The 16171-nt window shown below is 37.1% G+C and overlaps 1 protein-coding gene across 2 annotated transcripts in view; it reads left to right on the top strand.

Moving 5' to 3' along the window:
* LOC126481506 (b(0,+)-type amino acid transporter 1-like) overlaps positions 1–16171 on the top strand; it is a 438794-nt gene that overhangs the window by 337354 nt on the left and 85269 nt on the right. For both annotated transcript variants that reach the window (XM_050105301.1, XM_050105302.1), the window contains 4 exons: positions 3932–3976; positions 4439–4562; positions 9535–9638; positions 15446–15542. In XM_050105301.1, the coding sequence (XP_049961258.1) occupies positions 3932–3976; positions 4439–4562; positions 9535–9638; positions 15446–15542 (370 nt within the window). The remainder of the gene's footprint in view (positions 1–3931; positions 3977–4438; positions 4563–9534; positions 9639–15445; positions 15543–16171) is intronic.

The raw sequence follows: 16171 nt of genomic DNA, 5'->3' as shown, positions 1-16171 counted from the left end.
GCTATGAAGCCTGTAGTGCCTTCCTTAACTGTGTTGAATACACATGTCACAATGGGCAGTATTGTATCTCAGGCTCTCTGCTAGACATAAACATACATTGATAGCATAACTACCAATGTCTTATTAAAATGTTCTGTGAGACTGTTCATCGGTGAACGGTAGGCAGTCGCCATTCATTGGGTGATGTTGTGATGTGAAATTACCTCTGATACAGACCTCAAACAGAAAACTTCTCAATGATAAGAGATGGACACACAGCATGCTCTGTGCTTCAAACTGATATTTTCTACAAGGAATGTTCAGATTTCCAGAGGACAATGTCGATGACAGTATTATGGATGAGGTAGTCGGTGCAGCCTATTATCCATAGATTCCCATTTGTTGTCTTCCGGAGTTGATTCTAATTCAGTGGAATGGCACTGCTGCAGGTGGAATTGGTTCCAGATGCCCTAGAGGTCATTGTGCCATGTGTTTCATCGCTGCCATTGCTTACAGTGGTTCACACAGTGTCCAATAACTTGGTAGAGACCTGGCTAGTGATACCTGCATCTTATTTTGTCTAGAGTCTTTGTGAGTCCCAAGTGACCACATGTTGGAGCATCACGGAGAAACTTCAGGATAGGTGGTCAGAGATGACCTGGGATGGTTAACAACCATTTCAGTCCCTCATCAGTCCATAGTTCCTCTTATACAAGATTCTGCTTATTAATTGGAATTATCCTTTGACTGATTACCCCTCCTTTGACGCTTATATAGTTTCTGATAATGCTGTTCAGCAGCAATGTCACTTAATGAAGTGTGACAGATTTCAACAACGCTCCTGTGTTCAGACAAAGAATTCATTGAGGGCAGTCAGTGCCCTTGTGCTTGGGTCAATTTTTTTGTACTACTGTGACATTGTACTCCTGAAGTCCACTTCACTAGTTAACCTGCCATCCTTCGGGCTAACCAACTAGCATAAAGAATGATGGTCCATCACAACCATGATTTGCCAAGTAAATGCTGTGGAAACTTCATGGGTGAAACAATTGCAAGGTACTGTTCCTTGGCTATGTTATAGAGTAAAACATTTCAGACTTGGTGAGTACTTTGGAAGTGCCTTCTTGAAGTTGCACTAGAACTGCACCTATACCATAACCGCTAGAGTCAGTATGAAGTTCTGTCTTGGGATTCTCGCCATACAGTGCCAGGACTAGGAAGATAATAGTGACTCATTAAGAAGAAGAAAAGATCTTCCACAGAACTCGTTCTAGGTAAGGCTGGCGTCTCCCTGTGATAGTTCCTACAAGGGACGTGCCTTGTTACAGAAGTCCTTTATGAATCACCAGTAGTACATAGGCATTTCGAGAAAGCTTACCACATCATGAATGTGCCAAGGAGTCAGAAAATGTGTGCCTGCTCTTATTTTCTCCTGATCACAACAAACTCCATAACCATTAACTATATGACCCAAGATATTAATTTCTCAAGCAATGAAGAGGCTCTTTTTCGAAGTCTGAGGGGTATAGTCTGAATACAGTCCAACACAGTTGTCAGGTGAGTTAGACGTTTTCCAAGTGTATTCGCAAAAAACAATTTCATTGAGATAATGAAGACACGTCATCCATTTCAGGTGTCGAAGCAGGCTGTCCATCGTATGTTTGAAGGTGGCTGGAGCATTTCCCAGTCCAAATGGGATAACTTTAATTCATAGAGACCATCAGGAGTTATGAAAGAAGTCTTTTCCAGTCAGCCTCAACAACATCAATTTGCCAGTAGCCTGTCCACATGTTCATAGCTGAGAAATACTTTACTTCTTTCAAGCAGCCTAGGATGTCAATAATGTGGTGCAATGGATAAACATCTTTCTCTGTGATTTTGTTCAGTTGTTGGTAGCCAATGTAGAAATGCCATGTGTTGTCCTTTTTCACAAGGACTGTAGGAGAGTACCAGGTGCACTGTGAAGGTTCAGGTATGTCATCCTGCAGCATATTCTTCACCTGCTCTTGAGTTATGCGTAGTTCAAGTGGTGACACCCTATACATGTGCTGGCTAGTTGGTGAATGATCCCCAATGGTCATACAGCATTTCAGCGATAGCCTGTTGATCTTTGTTTTCTCCATTTCAGCTTCAAAACCATTCAAAAACTGCTGCATAATGGCTAACACTTGCTGACATTGTTGCTTGCACAGGCCATATCCTATTGGCGGTTAGACTGTAGCTTCTCCACTCCATTGTCTGTAGTGGTAACAGAGCAAGATTATTCACTGATGACTCTGAGCAGCCTGTCCTGGACTGGCCTACCTGTTCCTCTGCACGTTACTTTTAGGGATGTGTTGTGGCTGCTCCTGACAATTAGTAATCCAAAGTTCTCTTTGATCACATGTAGTGCTTATGATCATTGCTGGTCACCTCTTGTGACTCCTTTAATCAATTGTGAGAGTTGGTCAACTTCTGTCACATTCAGATTCACAATGTGGCATAGGGGCAAAACATTCTGTATGTAAGACTTTGTCATTTCCTCATGATGCTGTTCTTTAATTTTTCTTCTAGTAAGTGAGCTTGTTGTTGATTGTTACTAAATGATTTCTTAAGTTTGGCTTGGAATTTGACCATCTAAAAAGTTTCTTTTCATTGTTTTCAATCCACTGCTGGGCTCTGCCATCCAAGCAAAAGCACACATTTGCCATATACATCATGTCATTTCTCCTATGGTATGTGGCAACTCAGTCAAATTCATTCATTTCACTGGATCCTGACCATCATCTCAGGAAAAAACTGATGTACACCTTATGGGCAGCTGACTTGTCACTGTTTTGAAATCCATTGATTTGCTGAAGATATGGATCTTGGGAACAATTTACCACTTGTATTACAGTTCCTGTATGTGTTTGGTGATGACTTTTACATTGCCTAATTGGAACCATGGTGATGCATGTGTTTTGGAGTAGCCGGTGTCTCCAGCAAACAATTTTACATCAAAATCATAACAGAGTTCTAATCCAAAAGGAAAGTTGTCAGTGAAGAGAAAGGCTTACCACTGAAAACACATTTATTGTGATCACCAGTGTTCACGTGGAACAGAACAGAACTTCTTGACGGAGTTCCACTATTTATAGAAACATGAAATGTTCCAGCATATACTAACATACAGACAAGAAATTTCAAGAACCTTCCAAAAGTGATGAATATTAAATAACAAATAATGGCTATTGGTTGGGTTTGAAGTGGCAAACTGCAGCACGCCAGCCAGTGAGGCTAACTCCTACATGACACTGGGTGCAGCACACCTTGTGGCAATATTAGACTGATGATCATTTGAATTGGTTGCAGTTACCAAACAGCATGTTCTGCACTCTTTTGATTGGAAGAAAGTAGTCTCATTTCATCCCATGAAAATATTCCCCACGAGAACAGCTCCATCCACATACTTGAAAAGTGCAACACATCCCTTCATGAAGTAAATGAGTTCCCATAAGGAAGTTAAGATAAGACTGTCATGAAGTATTTTGCAGATGATGAAATTTACTAAATTCCATATTTTCATAAACGATCTTGTCTAACTTGCATACCACCTTGTTCAGATGAAACGTCGTTACAAAACTACAGGCTAAGTTTAACAAATATTGGTTTGAAAGGATTATGTGTTTAAAGGTTACATCAACACAATCATAAAAGATAAGTATACGTATTACTATTTCATCTTAGCTGAACATTATGATGTTAAATATAGCTCAAGATTATTGCATTTTAAATTGTCTGTCAAATTCTGAAATACGGACCGCACTTGTGTGCGTGTGCACATGCATGTTTTCATCTTTTCATCATATTATATACATTGTATTCCGTACTGGATTTCCCATTATTTCATAAATATTTGAATATCTTAGTGAATTTTTACTATGCAAATCCGTTAGAAGGTGTGCTTAAATTTTTCTTGCCCTTTTTCCAGGTCAATGGTGACTACTGTAACAGAAGAAGTAAAGAAACCAGAAGTGTGAGTATGATTTATTTTTTCTGTTCTGCTTTCTATCAAGTGTGGTGGTGCAGTGATTAAACATTTGACTAATAGTGGGGAGGATGGTCATTCAATCCATGTTCATCCATTCAATTTTAACTTTTCTATGATTTCTCTAACTGGCTTATGGTGAATGCCAGGATAGCTCCTTTTGAAGGGGACAGTCAGATTTCTTCTCATTATCCCCAAACTTGAGTTTGGGCTTCATTTCTAATGACCTGATTGTCTATGGGGCATTACACCCTAATCTTCTTTTCTTTTCTATATTATGTTTACATGTTACATTAATTATGTCAGAGAATTATCAGAAAGTTAGATAGCTGTTGTTGAATGATGAATAATTTGTTGTGTGTGGTAATCCAAATGAACATAAGAATAATGTGTAAAACAATCTTTTATGTGGCAGAACCGATGTTTAGCTAAGTATTCATCTGTTGACAGGAACATTCTCCGAAGCATAGTGATTGCAGTGCCTCTGGTTACTCTATTCTACTTCATGATGAATGTCTCATATATGACAGTGCTGAGTATACCAGAGATGATTGCAGCACCTGCAGTAGCTGTGGTATGTTGTCAAAAACTATTTTCTGTAGAGCCATGTATTTGTGGCAGTTAGAGACAAGTTGGACATGGATGCTACATTAGATTGTTTCCTATATTCCACTGTTATGAAAAACAAGTAACTTTATTTTTCTTTTTATTGGACTGGCAGTTTCCAACTAAATCTTCAGTTCAGATAGGGGAAAGGAGGGAGGGGGGGAGGGGGGGGGGGACATTCAACACAGATGCCATAAAGAAAACTAGGGGAAAATTTCTGATGACTGAACTCAGTCATTATATCTCCCATAAAAGACAAATTAAAAACTGTGGTTAAAACTCACAGATCATAAATCATTATACACATACTTAGTATACGGATAACTTAATAATAAATAACAACCCACCTTCATTCAATGATACTTTTCTGAAGGTGTCTGAAAAATGGAGATAATTGCAGACTCACTACAAAAGAGAATGTAGAGAACTGCTGGACAAACATGAATGGCAACTCCTCCATCCATAACAAGGGATGTTTGTGGAGTTTATAACAGTATGATAGCCCATCAAAATATCCATCAAAAAGCTTAGAGAGATTTGAGTCAATGTAAGTTGATAAATCAATGCAACTATTCAAACTTCCTATCAATTTATGTTGCCAAAACGAGAGAAAACAGAGAGCAAGGCAAAATATATTGAATTCTGCATTCCCAAAATCATGTGACATTTGCATAAACTCTGTCTGTACAGGGAAACACTTTAAACGAGCAAGGCACCACGTTCTGCCACGATTCTTGCTTGGTATTAAATTGCGTATACTGCACAATTATCCCGTTTCTAACTCATTATTTTGGTGAATATCTTGCACAGCAAATGCTATGTTCAAGGAAAAGAGCATGTATCAATCCTGTTTGTAAAAGGGTTAGAAAACTAGATGCCCAGAACTGAAGGCCAATACTTGTAGCATGTAACTGTTGCAGACCCATAGAGCAAATCCTAAGCCTGAACCAGTGACCTTTCTTGAGAAGAGAAAACTTCTTTTAAGGAACTACCATTTGTTCATGAAACACACACAAGCCAGATTCTGGTGGAAAAAATATTCAACAAAATCCCATCTAGTACAAAGCAAAAAACTGGGAATCCAAATTGGTTCAAAACCTAGCCCAGTAGTCAGTTATTTGTATATCTAGATTCAGGGATTGAAATGTTAGGTTCACTACATTGCAAGTACTAGTTTTTAAGAACAGACTTATTGCCAAAGCAAAGCATTCAACTTCGTAAATGTTTATTAATAATTAATGATGTCACGATCAGCTGGAACTAGGTATATTCACTTAAGAGATTTGTCATTAACAATATCTCGAAATTCACAAGCAAAAGCAATGTGCATGGCTACAACACTAGGAGAAAAGATGATCTTCACTACTCCGGGTTAAATCTAACTTTGACACAGAAAGGGATGAACTTTTCTGCCACAAAAGTCTTCAGTTACTTACAAAATAGCATCAGAACTCTTACAGATAGCCAACCAGTATTTAAAAACAAAAGAATTTCCAAATGACAACTTCTATTTGACAGATGAACTTTTACATATAGTTTACAAATTTTATAATTTTAATTGGATCATCTGTGGGTTTTTGGTGAAAATTTGTAAAATTAATTAAACAAATATTGTATTTTTCCTTGTTTTACAAATTTTATTATGGTTACCACACAAGCTAGGTTGTGGGTTATAAGCCCATTTTCAATTACATTTCTGAATCCAGAGGTGATAAAACAAAAACAAACACGATGATGAGGCAAAGATAAACTTCATAATGTATTGATCCTTGGCCTAATGTAAAATTACGTCAGTGACCATATCTGGACAAATTGCATATGAAATTACACAATTCAGCATTTACACTAACATGACTAGACATCCTTGCTTTATCATCTTTGGAATCAGTAATGTATTTGAAAATGGGCATACAATCCAAAATGTAGGTTGTGCAATAACCATAATAAAATTTGTGAAGCAAGGCAAAAAACAGTGTCTGTTTATTAATTTTACAATTAATAAAAAGAATTAAATTATGTTGTGTAAAGAAACCTTCCATTTAACTGGCATATTATACATCATTAAAAAGTGTTGTATTCATGATCTATTGAGGAAGCAGCAATCCAATCTAACATAACCTAATTACTACAATGTACACACTAGCCTGCACCAGTTTCAGCATTTCACAGCCCTCTTCAGACATTATACTTAATCCACTAAAAGCTTTGTTATCAGATTCTCTTATCTTTTGACAACATAACATATAATTCATTGAAATATTTCATTCCCTACCTGAACATGTACAGTATACATGATGATGTTGTTAGTGGATTGAGTAGAATGCCCAAAGGTGGCAGTAAATTGCTGAAACTGGTAATCTGAATATTTTAGTTACTAAGTGATCATGACGTAATAAATTATTGTATGAGCAAGTAGCAGTTCTCATTATAAAGATACACGAGTAGTCGTAATGTACTGAAAATAACTAAGTATTTACAGATGAAGTGAATATTTTCTTTGAAAAATATGGTAGTAGTCAAGTAAGTAATATAATATAAACAGCTGTTGTCTAGCATAGCTGAGAAGAGAGCATCTGTTTCCAAAGTAGCAGCTTTCTATCTAATTTATACAATTAGATTTAGGTGCCATAAGAGAAAATAGCAGTAAGCAGGATAGTGATAGTTTGTTGTTAATATATTTTACAGATTAAGTTTCTATCATTACCTCATCTTTTTCTAATATATATTTTGAGTTGTTCCAAATCCCTGAAGGTTCCCCTTCTTGTGGAATATATGAAAAACAGTGAATGTGTGACTAAATGGATGCCTGTCACACCTGTTTAGTAAAAAGAATAAGAGTGAAATACAGTACATAATATCCCTCACCTCAACTACAATATCTTACAAAAAGAAAACACAAGAGATTTGGTAGATTCAGTCTTCTAAGGTATGGTGACAGGGAGTTTTCCAAATGAGCCATACTGTTGACAAGATAGGGTGTGGAGTACCCTCTCTAATATGTGATCATCTTGACAAAGCCTCGAATGACAAAATGCAGTGTTGTACAGTGGATGGAGAATGTTCTGTAGAAACAAGAAACCAAATCAGGACCACTATGTTCTCAGTATGCGTGAAGAGTAATCAGATAGGATGACCAGCATTTCCAGATTGTTCACTAATGATACTTTACTATTATGTATAGAAAACTATTATCTCTTAACAATGTAGGGCAGTGCAAAAATATAAAAGTCAAAACAAATTTTTCATATTCCCAAAACTATAATATTGAATGATCTAGTAAAGAAATATTGTAAGATATCAATACAGTGGTTTGCTTGAAATGTATTTCCGTTGGAAGCAGTCCATATTTCTTCAGTGAGGAGGCACTGTGTACACTCTATGGCAACCATGCCACCTGTAAATATTGCAGTACTTGCACTGTATGTCATTACAAGAGTTGGGCTGGGTTGCTTCAGGATGGTTCAGACAACAACAACAACAACAACAACAACAACAACAAAAACAACATATATGATAAGAGGTTCTGTATAGTCGTTCTAATGCAGCAGGGAAGCAGACAGGTGTACATCACAGCAAATGTCACTGTGAGTCAAAGCGATGTCTCTACAATCTGGAACAATTTTCCAATGGAAGGATCAGCTGAGGATCGTCACATAAGTAGCCACAGAAGAAAAACTGCAGATATGCAGGTTAGATATCTGCATATAACAGCAACCTGAAACCCTCAACCCCTACACATCTGTGGCGGCTGTGCCAAACAGCTTCAGGAGTTAAAGTGTCAACACAAATGGTATGAAATAGGCTATGTGAACTAGCGTTACATGCCACAACACCTCCCCTCTCCTCCAACTTGAATTTGAAGAGACACTCATGTCGCATGGGCATAAAACCACTCTTTGTACACTACACAGTATTGGGACACAGTGCTCGTTTCTGATGAGACAAGTCTCCACTCTGACAATACTGATACTCATATCTGGAGGCAACGAGGACAATGTTTACATCCTAACTGTTCCACACTCCAGCACTCTTATGCAGATCATTTAGTAATGTTTTGGAGCGCAATCGTGTATGAGTGCCGGACAACCCTTGTGTTAATACATCTTGTGATGACTGGTGTGAAGTATTGGGATGATATCCTTGCATGCATTTTGGCTCCATTTAGTGAACATATTAGAGTAGGATTCACAATGATGGATGACAAAGCACGCCTCCATCATCATACTATTATGAACATGTCCCTAGTGAGCATAGACTCTGTCAGATGGAAATGCCCTCCATATTCTCCAGATCTCAACTGCATTGACAATGCATGGGCCTTGCTAAAGCAAGTGGTTTATAATCATCTTTTCCACCAGAGACCTTAAGGGTCTCTTAGAGGCTGGTTCGGAGTAGTGGATCAATATCTCAAAGATTTATCTGGAAAATTTGGTAAGGAGCATGCATAAGTGCATTAAAAAGTGTCTCTAATTAAGAGTAGGGCCAATTGGTTCATAAACAATGTGTTATGCAAGGTGTCATTGGGAAGAAATAGTAGTGTTTGCAATGGAATCTTTTGTAATGTTTTTTGTTTTCTTGTTTGTGTATATCATGTGGAAATGTGCTTATCTTCTTTGTTTTTGTTTTCTTATGACTGTACCTGACAGAACAAAATCATTTTTGTATCCTGTCATGTCCAGTATTCACAATAAATTAATATATTTATTTTGACGAGATAGAGTGAGTGTTTTTTATTTTTATTTTTTTTTTTTTTATTTCAAAAATAACGTTTAAAATAGGGCACTGTTTCTGCCATACCTGCAGTTACAAAATAATGTTCTATGCTGCCTCTCCAGCTTCATTAGGTAATAAAATGCATGTTTTAATAGAGAAGTAATAAATTTTTCCTAAGTCGTGTGTCAAATATTGCTCCAGAACATCCTGTGACTATTTCACTGTAGGCATTTGGAGAACGCCTTCTGGGACCAATGAGTTTCATCATTCCACTGGGAGTAGCTCTGTCTACATTTGGCTGTGCACTTGGCATTCAGTTCAGTGTGACGAGGTGAGTGGCTGTACTGATAAGTGAGGTTCCTGGTGTAACTGATTAAGTCACATGCATGGTTCAATGTAAAAAATATAGAATAAGTAAATTACAGCATAAATTTAATTTCAGTTAGGCTCACCATACTGCTTTGCAGATAATTAAAAGACAATGAGAATATTGTGCTGAACGTTGTGGCAACAGCAAAAAAATAGACCAGATACTGGGAGATCAATTGGATCCACCGCCTGGTGGTAAGGATCCTACTTCTGGAGATACTGTTTAATTAAATAATACGTATGTCATGTACTACAGATCACCTTTTCTTTCACATTTATCATGACATGCACATACACACACTGATGAATGTTTAAACTGCAACTAAGTTTTCATCCACCATCAACTTATTATTGGTTTGCATTACAGGAAGTATTATTCATTTTAGATAAGCCTCTGTTCATACTGTACATAGTAACTATATACACTGTGTGATCAAAAGTATCCAGACACCTGGCTGAAAATCACTTAAAAGTTCGTGGCACCCTCCATTGGTAATACTGGAATTCAATATGGTCTTGGACCACCCTCAGCATTGATGACAGCTTCCGCTCTCGCAGGCTTATGTTCAATCATGTGCTGGAAGGTTTCTTGGGGAACTGCAGCCCTTTCTTCACAGAGTGCTGCACTGAGAAGAGGTATTGATGTCAGTTGGTGAGGCCTTGCATGAAGTCGGCGTTCCAAAACATCCCAAAGGTGTTCTATAGGATTCAGGTCAGGACTCTGTGCAGGCCAGTCCATTACAGTGATGTTACTGTGTGTAACCACTCTGCCACAGGTCGTGTATTATGAACAGGTGCTCAATCATGTTGAAAGATCCAATCGACATCCCTGAATTTTTCTTCAACAGTGGGAAGCAAGAAGGTGCTTAAAACATCAGTGTAGGCCTGTGCTGTAATATTGCCATGCAAAACAACAAAGGGTGCAAACCCCCTCCATGAAAAACACAACCACACCATAACAGCACCGCTTCGGAATTTTACTGTTGGCATTACACACACTAGCAGGTGACTTTCACTGGGCATTCGCCATACCCACACCCTACCATCGCCACAATGTGTACCATGATTCATCACTCCACACAATGTTTTTCCATTGTTCAATTGTCCAAGCTTCACACCCCTTACACCAAGTGCGGCATCATTTGGCATTTATGGGCACGATGTGTGGCTTATGAGCAGCTGCTCAACCATGAAATCAAAGTTTTCTCACTTCCCACCTAACTGTCATAGTACCTGTGGTGGATCGAGATGCAGTTTGAAATTCCTGTGTGATGGTCTGGATAGAGGTCTGCCTATTACACATTATGGCCATCTTCAACTGTCTGCAGTCTCTGTCAGTCAACAGAGGAGGTCAACCTGTATGCTTTTGTCCTGTGTGTATCCCTTATCATTTCCACTTCACTATCACATCAGAAACAGTGGACTTAGGGATGTTTAGGAGAGTGAAAATCTCACGTACAGACGTCTGACATAAGTGACACCCAATCACCTGACAACGCTTGAAGTCCGTGAGTTCCATGGACCGCCCCATTCTGCTCTCTCACGATGTCTAATGACTACTGAGGTCACTGATATGCAGTACCTGGCAGCACAATGGACCTAATATGAAAAATATATGTTTTTGGGCATGTCCAGATACTTTTCATCACATAATGTATGAAAGAAATCAATGGACAAGAAATTTTTGTAGAAGTTTTTATGGTATGGTCAGAAAGAAACTACTTACCAAATGGAAACACAGACAGAACTAAAATTGTTAGGTTTCAGCAAAAGGGGCAGCTTCTTCCAGCAGAAGAGAGGGGAAAGATCCCTTATCATTTAGCTACAATATAGCAGGTCAGCAACTGGAAGCAGTTAATGCCATAAATTATCTGGGAGTACATATTAGGAGTGATTTAAAATGGAATGGTCATATAAAGTTGATTGTCGGTAAAACAGATGCCAGACTGAGATTCATTGGAAGAATCCTAAGGAAATGCAATCTGAAAACAAAGAAAGTAGGTTACAGTACACTTGTTCACCCGCTGCTTGAATACTGCTCACCAGTGTGGGATCCATACCAGATAGGGTTGATAGATGAGATAGAGAAGATCCAACGGAGAGCAGCGCGCTTCGTTACAGGATCATTTAGTAATCGCAAAAGTGTTACGGAGATGGTAGATAAACTCCAGTGGAAGACTCTGCAGGAGAGACGCTCAGTAGCTCGGTACAGGCTTTTGTTGAAGTTTCGAGAACATACCTTCACTGAAGAGTCAAGCAGTATATTCCTCCCTCCTACGTATATCTCACGAAGAGACCATGAGGATAAAATCAGAGAGATTAGAGCCCACACAGAGGCATACCAACAATCCTTCTTTCCACGAACAATACGAGACTGGAATAGATGGGAGAACCAATAGAGGTACTCAAGGTACCCTCCGCCACACACCATCAGGTGGCTTGCGGAGTATGGATGTAGATGTAGATGTAGATGTAGAAGGAAGGAGGCTGTTATAACACAGATTACAAAAAAAGTAATATTGAACTTAGGTCAAGTCAGACTTACTTGGTAGGCTGAGAAGAAAAAATAAATACAATGAAGTTCTACTGTGTCCTTGAGCCTTATTAGACTGCCTCTTGGCAAAGAAAAAGACAGTTTTCGATGTGAGCCATGTTCGTAGTGACGAGTTTCTGATAAGTGCTTGACAGAATACATAAAGACAGTCATAATCAAATGCAGAACAAGAAACTTACAAATGTATAAAATACAATGTTTCTAATGTCTAGAAAGTTTCATTAGTAATGTTATTTGTTGGGGGGCGGGTGGCATTATGAGTGGCCTATAAGTGTTTAAAAAACCAACACGGAGACAGTAGACTATAAACATGAAAAAAATCTTTAAGTGCATGATACGGGTGAACATCCATGATCAGCTATCATTTGCTGTGTTGAATAATGTACAAGATATTATTATGGCCCTCTTGCCATCCTACCCCAATGTGAAAACACACTTTCACAAACCGATTCAGCACAGCGGATTGTAGGGCTGGGTTTAAATTTGCCTTGCACATAGATGCTGCTGATGTAAATTGTACCTGAATTTTTCTAATTCATGTTAAATAAGAATTAGAGAGGAGTCTCAGTTTGGCATCAGGGATAATTAACAAAAGTGAAAATGTGCAAGATCTCACAAATAAGATAGGTCTCTATGGCTTTTTAAAGGAAATGTATCATGCATATGTTTCTCAAATGGATAAACTAGAATACAATGGGGAAGTCAAATAATCCTTTGTTTTGAATGGTTTATTATCACTGAAAATTAACACAAAATTGACAAAAGTCTAGCAGCAGTCTGCTCCATTACTTTGAACAGTTGTGGAATTGTTGCCTGAAGTCATGTGTTAGACATGTATTTAAAATGATGAATATAAAGGAAATTTTGAATCTTCAACTACAATTAAATCAAGAAAGCAGGAATATGATACTGGACACTCAGAAATTAAAGATGTGGGAAACATGTGATGCCGTATTCGCACCAGAAAAATGTATGCACATATACAATACATAATTAACTAAAGGAGAGCTTTGTGTATGATGGCTGACAAAAGTAAATGTGAAAATGAAGTTTCTGATTGGCGTTTAAATTTTTTAAGAAATAATTAGTTCATTTTTGTGCAAATGCCAGAATCCTAACAGCAATAAAGAGTGGCCCTTGTAATATCTTACTTTCTAGTAGTTCATTTATAAAATTAAAGATTGTAATTCTGTGTTCTACTTCCTTTGACTAGTCATTCCAAAGCTTATACCATATAAATTAACTACAGTAGCAATAAAATTACAGATAATAATTATTAACTCGTGTTTCATTATTGCCCAGCTGGCAATACAGGGCTGAATAATTTTTCACCATAAACAACTATTTTGGTAATTCTTCTTATATGAAACTTTACGCAAGTCTGATTAAAGACAAACACAATGTTTTAAATTTTGACAGCATTTTAATAAACCCTTAGTAAATTTTCCAAATACAAAACATACAGAAGTCAATACACAGTCAATCCGTAGTGAATTGACTCATTACTTGTGTGCTCTGCCACCCATTCTGACAATTAAAATGAATACACCCATAACTGAAATTATGATCTTAACAAATTTATAATCACACAAATTAATTTTAGTTAACTTTCATTGCTTTATAGTGTACATGATGAAAAGTATACACAGACTGATCACTCAACTAGTAAAACATTTAATAAATAAGTTTGACATTTGTAATTTAAGGAATTTTAACAGTATGTGGAGGGAATCTTAATTAATCAAATAATTAATGCATTTCCAGTTTTACCCCCATTTATAATTTATTATAGCATCATATTTTTATGTAGTGTTTTTTTTTATTTTCCCTGGAAATTTTGTCTGAAAGGTAAATACTGTAATTTTTACATGACTGACTAATTGAACTTTAACATGGGCTATTTGACAAAATAATTAATTTAGATTGCAGTCAATAGTGATATATTCATCAGTAATTTTATAAAAATATACAAAATTATATATCTGAGTATTTGTGAACAAAACAGATGTGGATCACCAACTTTGATTCCATAAGGGAACCATTGTGCACAATGAATGCATGTTTTTATAAGGAAAAATAGAAACACAGCAATCAGTCACAATGCCATCGGAGTTTTATTATTCTTGCATATCCAGATTTCAGCTATAAATAACCATCCTCTGTGCATTTTAGTGAGCTATAATCCAACAAACTCACAGCAATAAGTGTCACCATATGACTTTACTGGTGTGTAGGGTGAAGGAAACTCGTGTGAGTTTGTTGGATAACAACTCACTCAAAAGCACTGAAGATGGCTATTTATAGCTGAAATCTCAATATGTAAGAATAATTAAAAGGCCAATGGGATTGCAATTGATTGCTTTGTTCCCATCCTTTCTCATAAATATGGGTCAGGCTCATGGCCTGCCACATTACACACTGTGCTCATAAAGGCAAAGTCGATTTCATCTGCTGTATAGCTTATATTCAATGTTGTTGGTACACAAATATGGAACATACCCACACATTTGGGCTGTAAAAGGCATTGTTCATATTGATTTCCTTGCAGAGAGTGAAACAGCGTCTGGCGAATATTAAAAAAGTCTTCTGTGGTAACAGGGTAAAAAAAATGCGTAAGAAGAGGCCTGCATATTTTTAAAAATATTTTTATCAGAACTACGCACCCACCCAGGGATGTACTAAAAATGGATTTAGCCACATGTGACTCCAATTAATCTTCCAGCTAAAAAAAACTTTGTGGCTAGAATTCATTTTGAGTCAATCAAGAAGTTAGGCTGCCATACATGGTACTGTTTTAGATTTTCCACAATCCTAATTTGTGAATGATACTGATCATTGGAATGGCAACGGCAAGGGCTATTGACATAAATGGCGTTATGTACAATGTATAAACTGCATTTATCATTGCCAAACTGAGAAATTTTCATCCTAACCTCCTTTTGTTAATCTTCCTTACTTGATGTAAAAATTTAAATTCTCATTGCAAGCATACTCTTTTGATGTAAGGCATAGTGTTGTGTCCTAGACTCTTACCTATTAATGAGAAATCTTCAAAAAGTGAATAATAATATGACACAGTCCCTCTGATGTTATCATTCATTAGGTGTAAATGTACATGATAGTATACAATTAACTACAGTTTTCTAAAAAAAATACTTAATTTGAACTGTAACTACTGTGCACTCATTGCTTTTATTGTTCTTAATGTTTGTCAGGTTATGCTTTGTAGCAGGCCAGGAGGGGCATATGGTCTCAATCTTCTCTTTTGTGCATATCAGACGCTTCACACCTGGACCTGCTGTTGTTATTCAGGTAAGTTCCTGTGTAACAGAATGACGTACTGATACTCAGGAACATAGCATAGAGGAAGTGTCTAACAAAATAGCAGTACAAATGCAAATCATGCAAACTCATACTGTATATGGTGTTACTGAGATACTGTGCTAATTATAGTAAAACAACTTAGCAGAATGTGTAAGATATTCTGAAATATCTGACAGCACAATTGTACGCTTATCCAGTGAGAGAGTAAATAACATTAAGAAATATACAGACTGGGCATAGGCCCACAGCCACACTGAAACACAGTGACTCTGTGTATTTATTAAATTATATCTTTTCATCTTCAGGTCACATAGGGGCTGAAATATATAATACAAAATTTAAAAAATTGTTATAATTCATTCAGCTGACATACAGATTGGCCATGGCTGTATTGTTTGGTGTCTGTACAATCTAATGCAATGTCCTTCAGACACTGGTGACAGTCTACAGCTAAATTAATGAAACACATTTGAAAATTACACACTAGCTGTACAAATGATTAGTGACAGATGAAGATTTGTTACAGATCACGACTCACAGTCTGTGAGTAGTTACAGTTTGTTTTGCATTTTACATTTTTCTTTAGTTTTACTTGTAGAATATGAATTAAAATATTT

Source organism: Schistocerca serialis, chromosome 5 (genome assembly GCF_023864345.2).
Source record: "Schistocerca serialis cubense isolate TAMUIC-IGC-003099 chromosome 5, iqSchSeri2.2, whole genome shotgun sequence".
Lineage (NCBI taxonomy): Eukaryota > Metazoa > Arthropoda > Insecta > Orthoptera > Acrididae > Schistocerca > Schistocerca serialis.
This window is presented reverse-complemented; position numbering and strand designations above follow the sequence as displayed.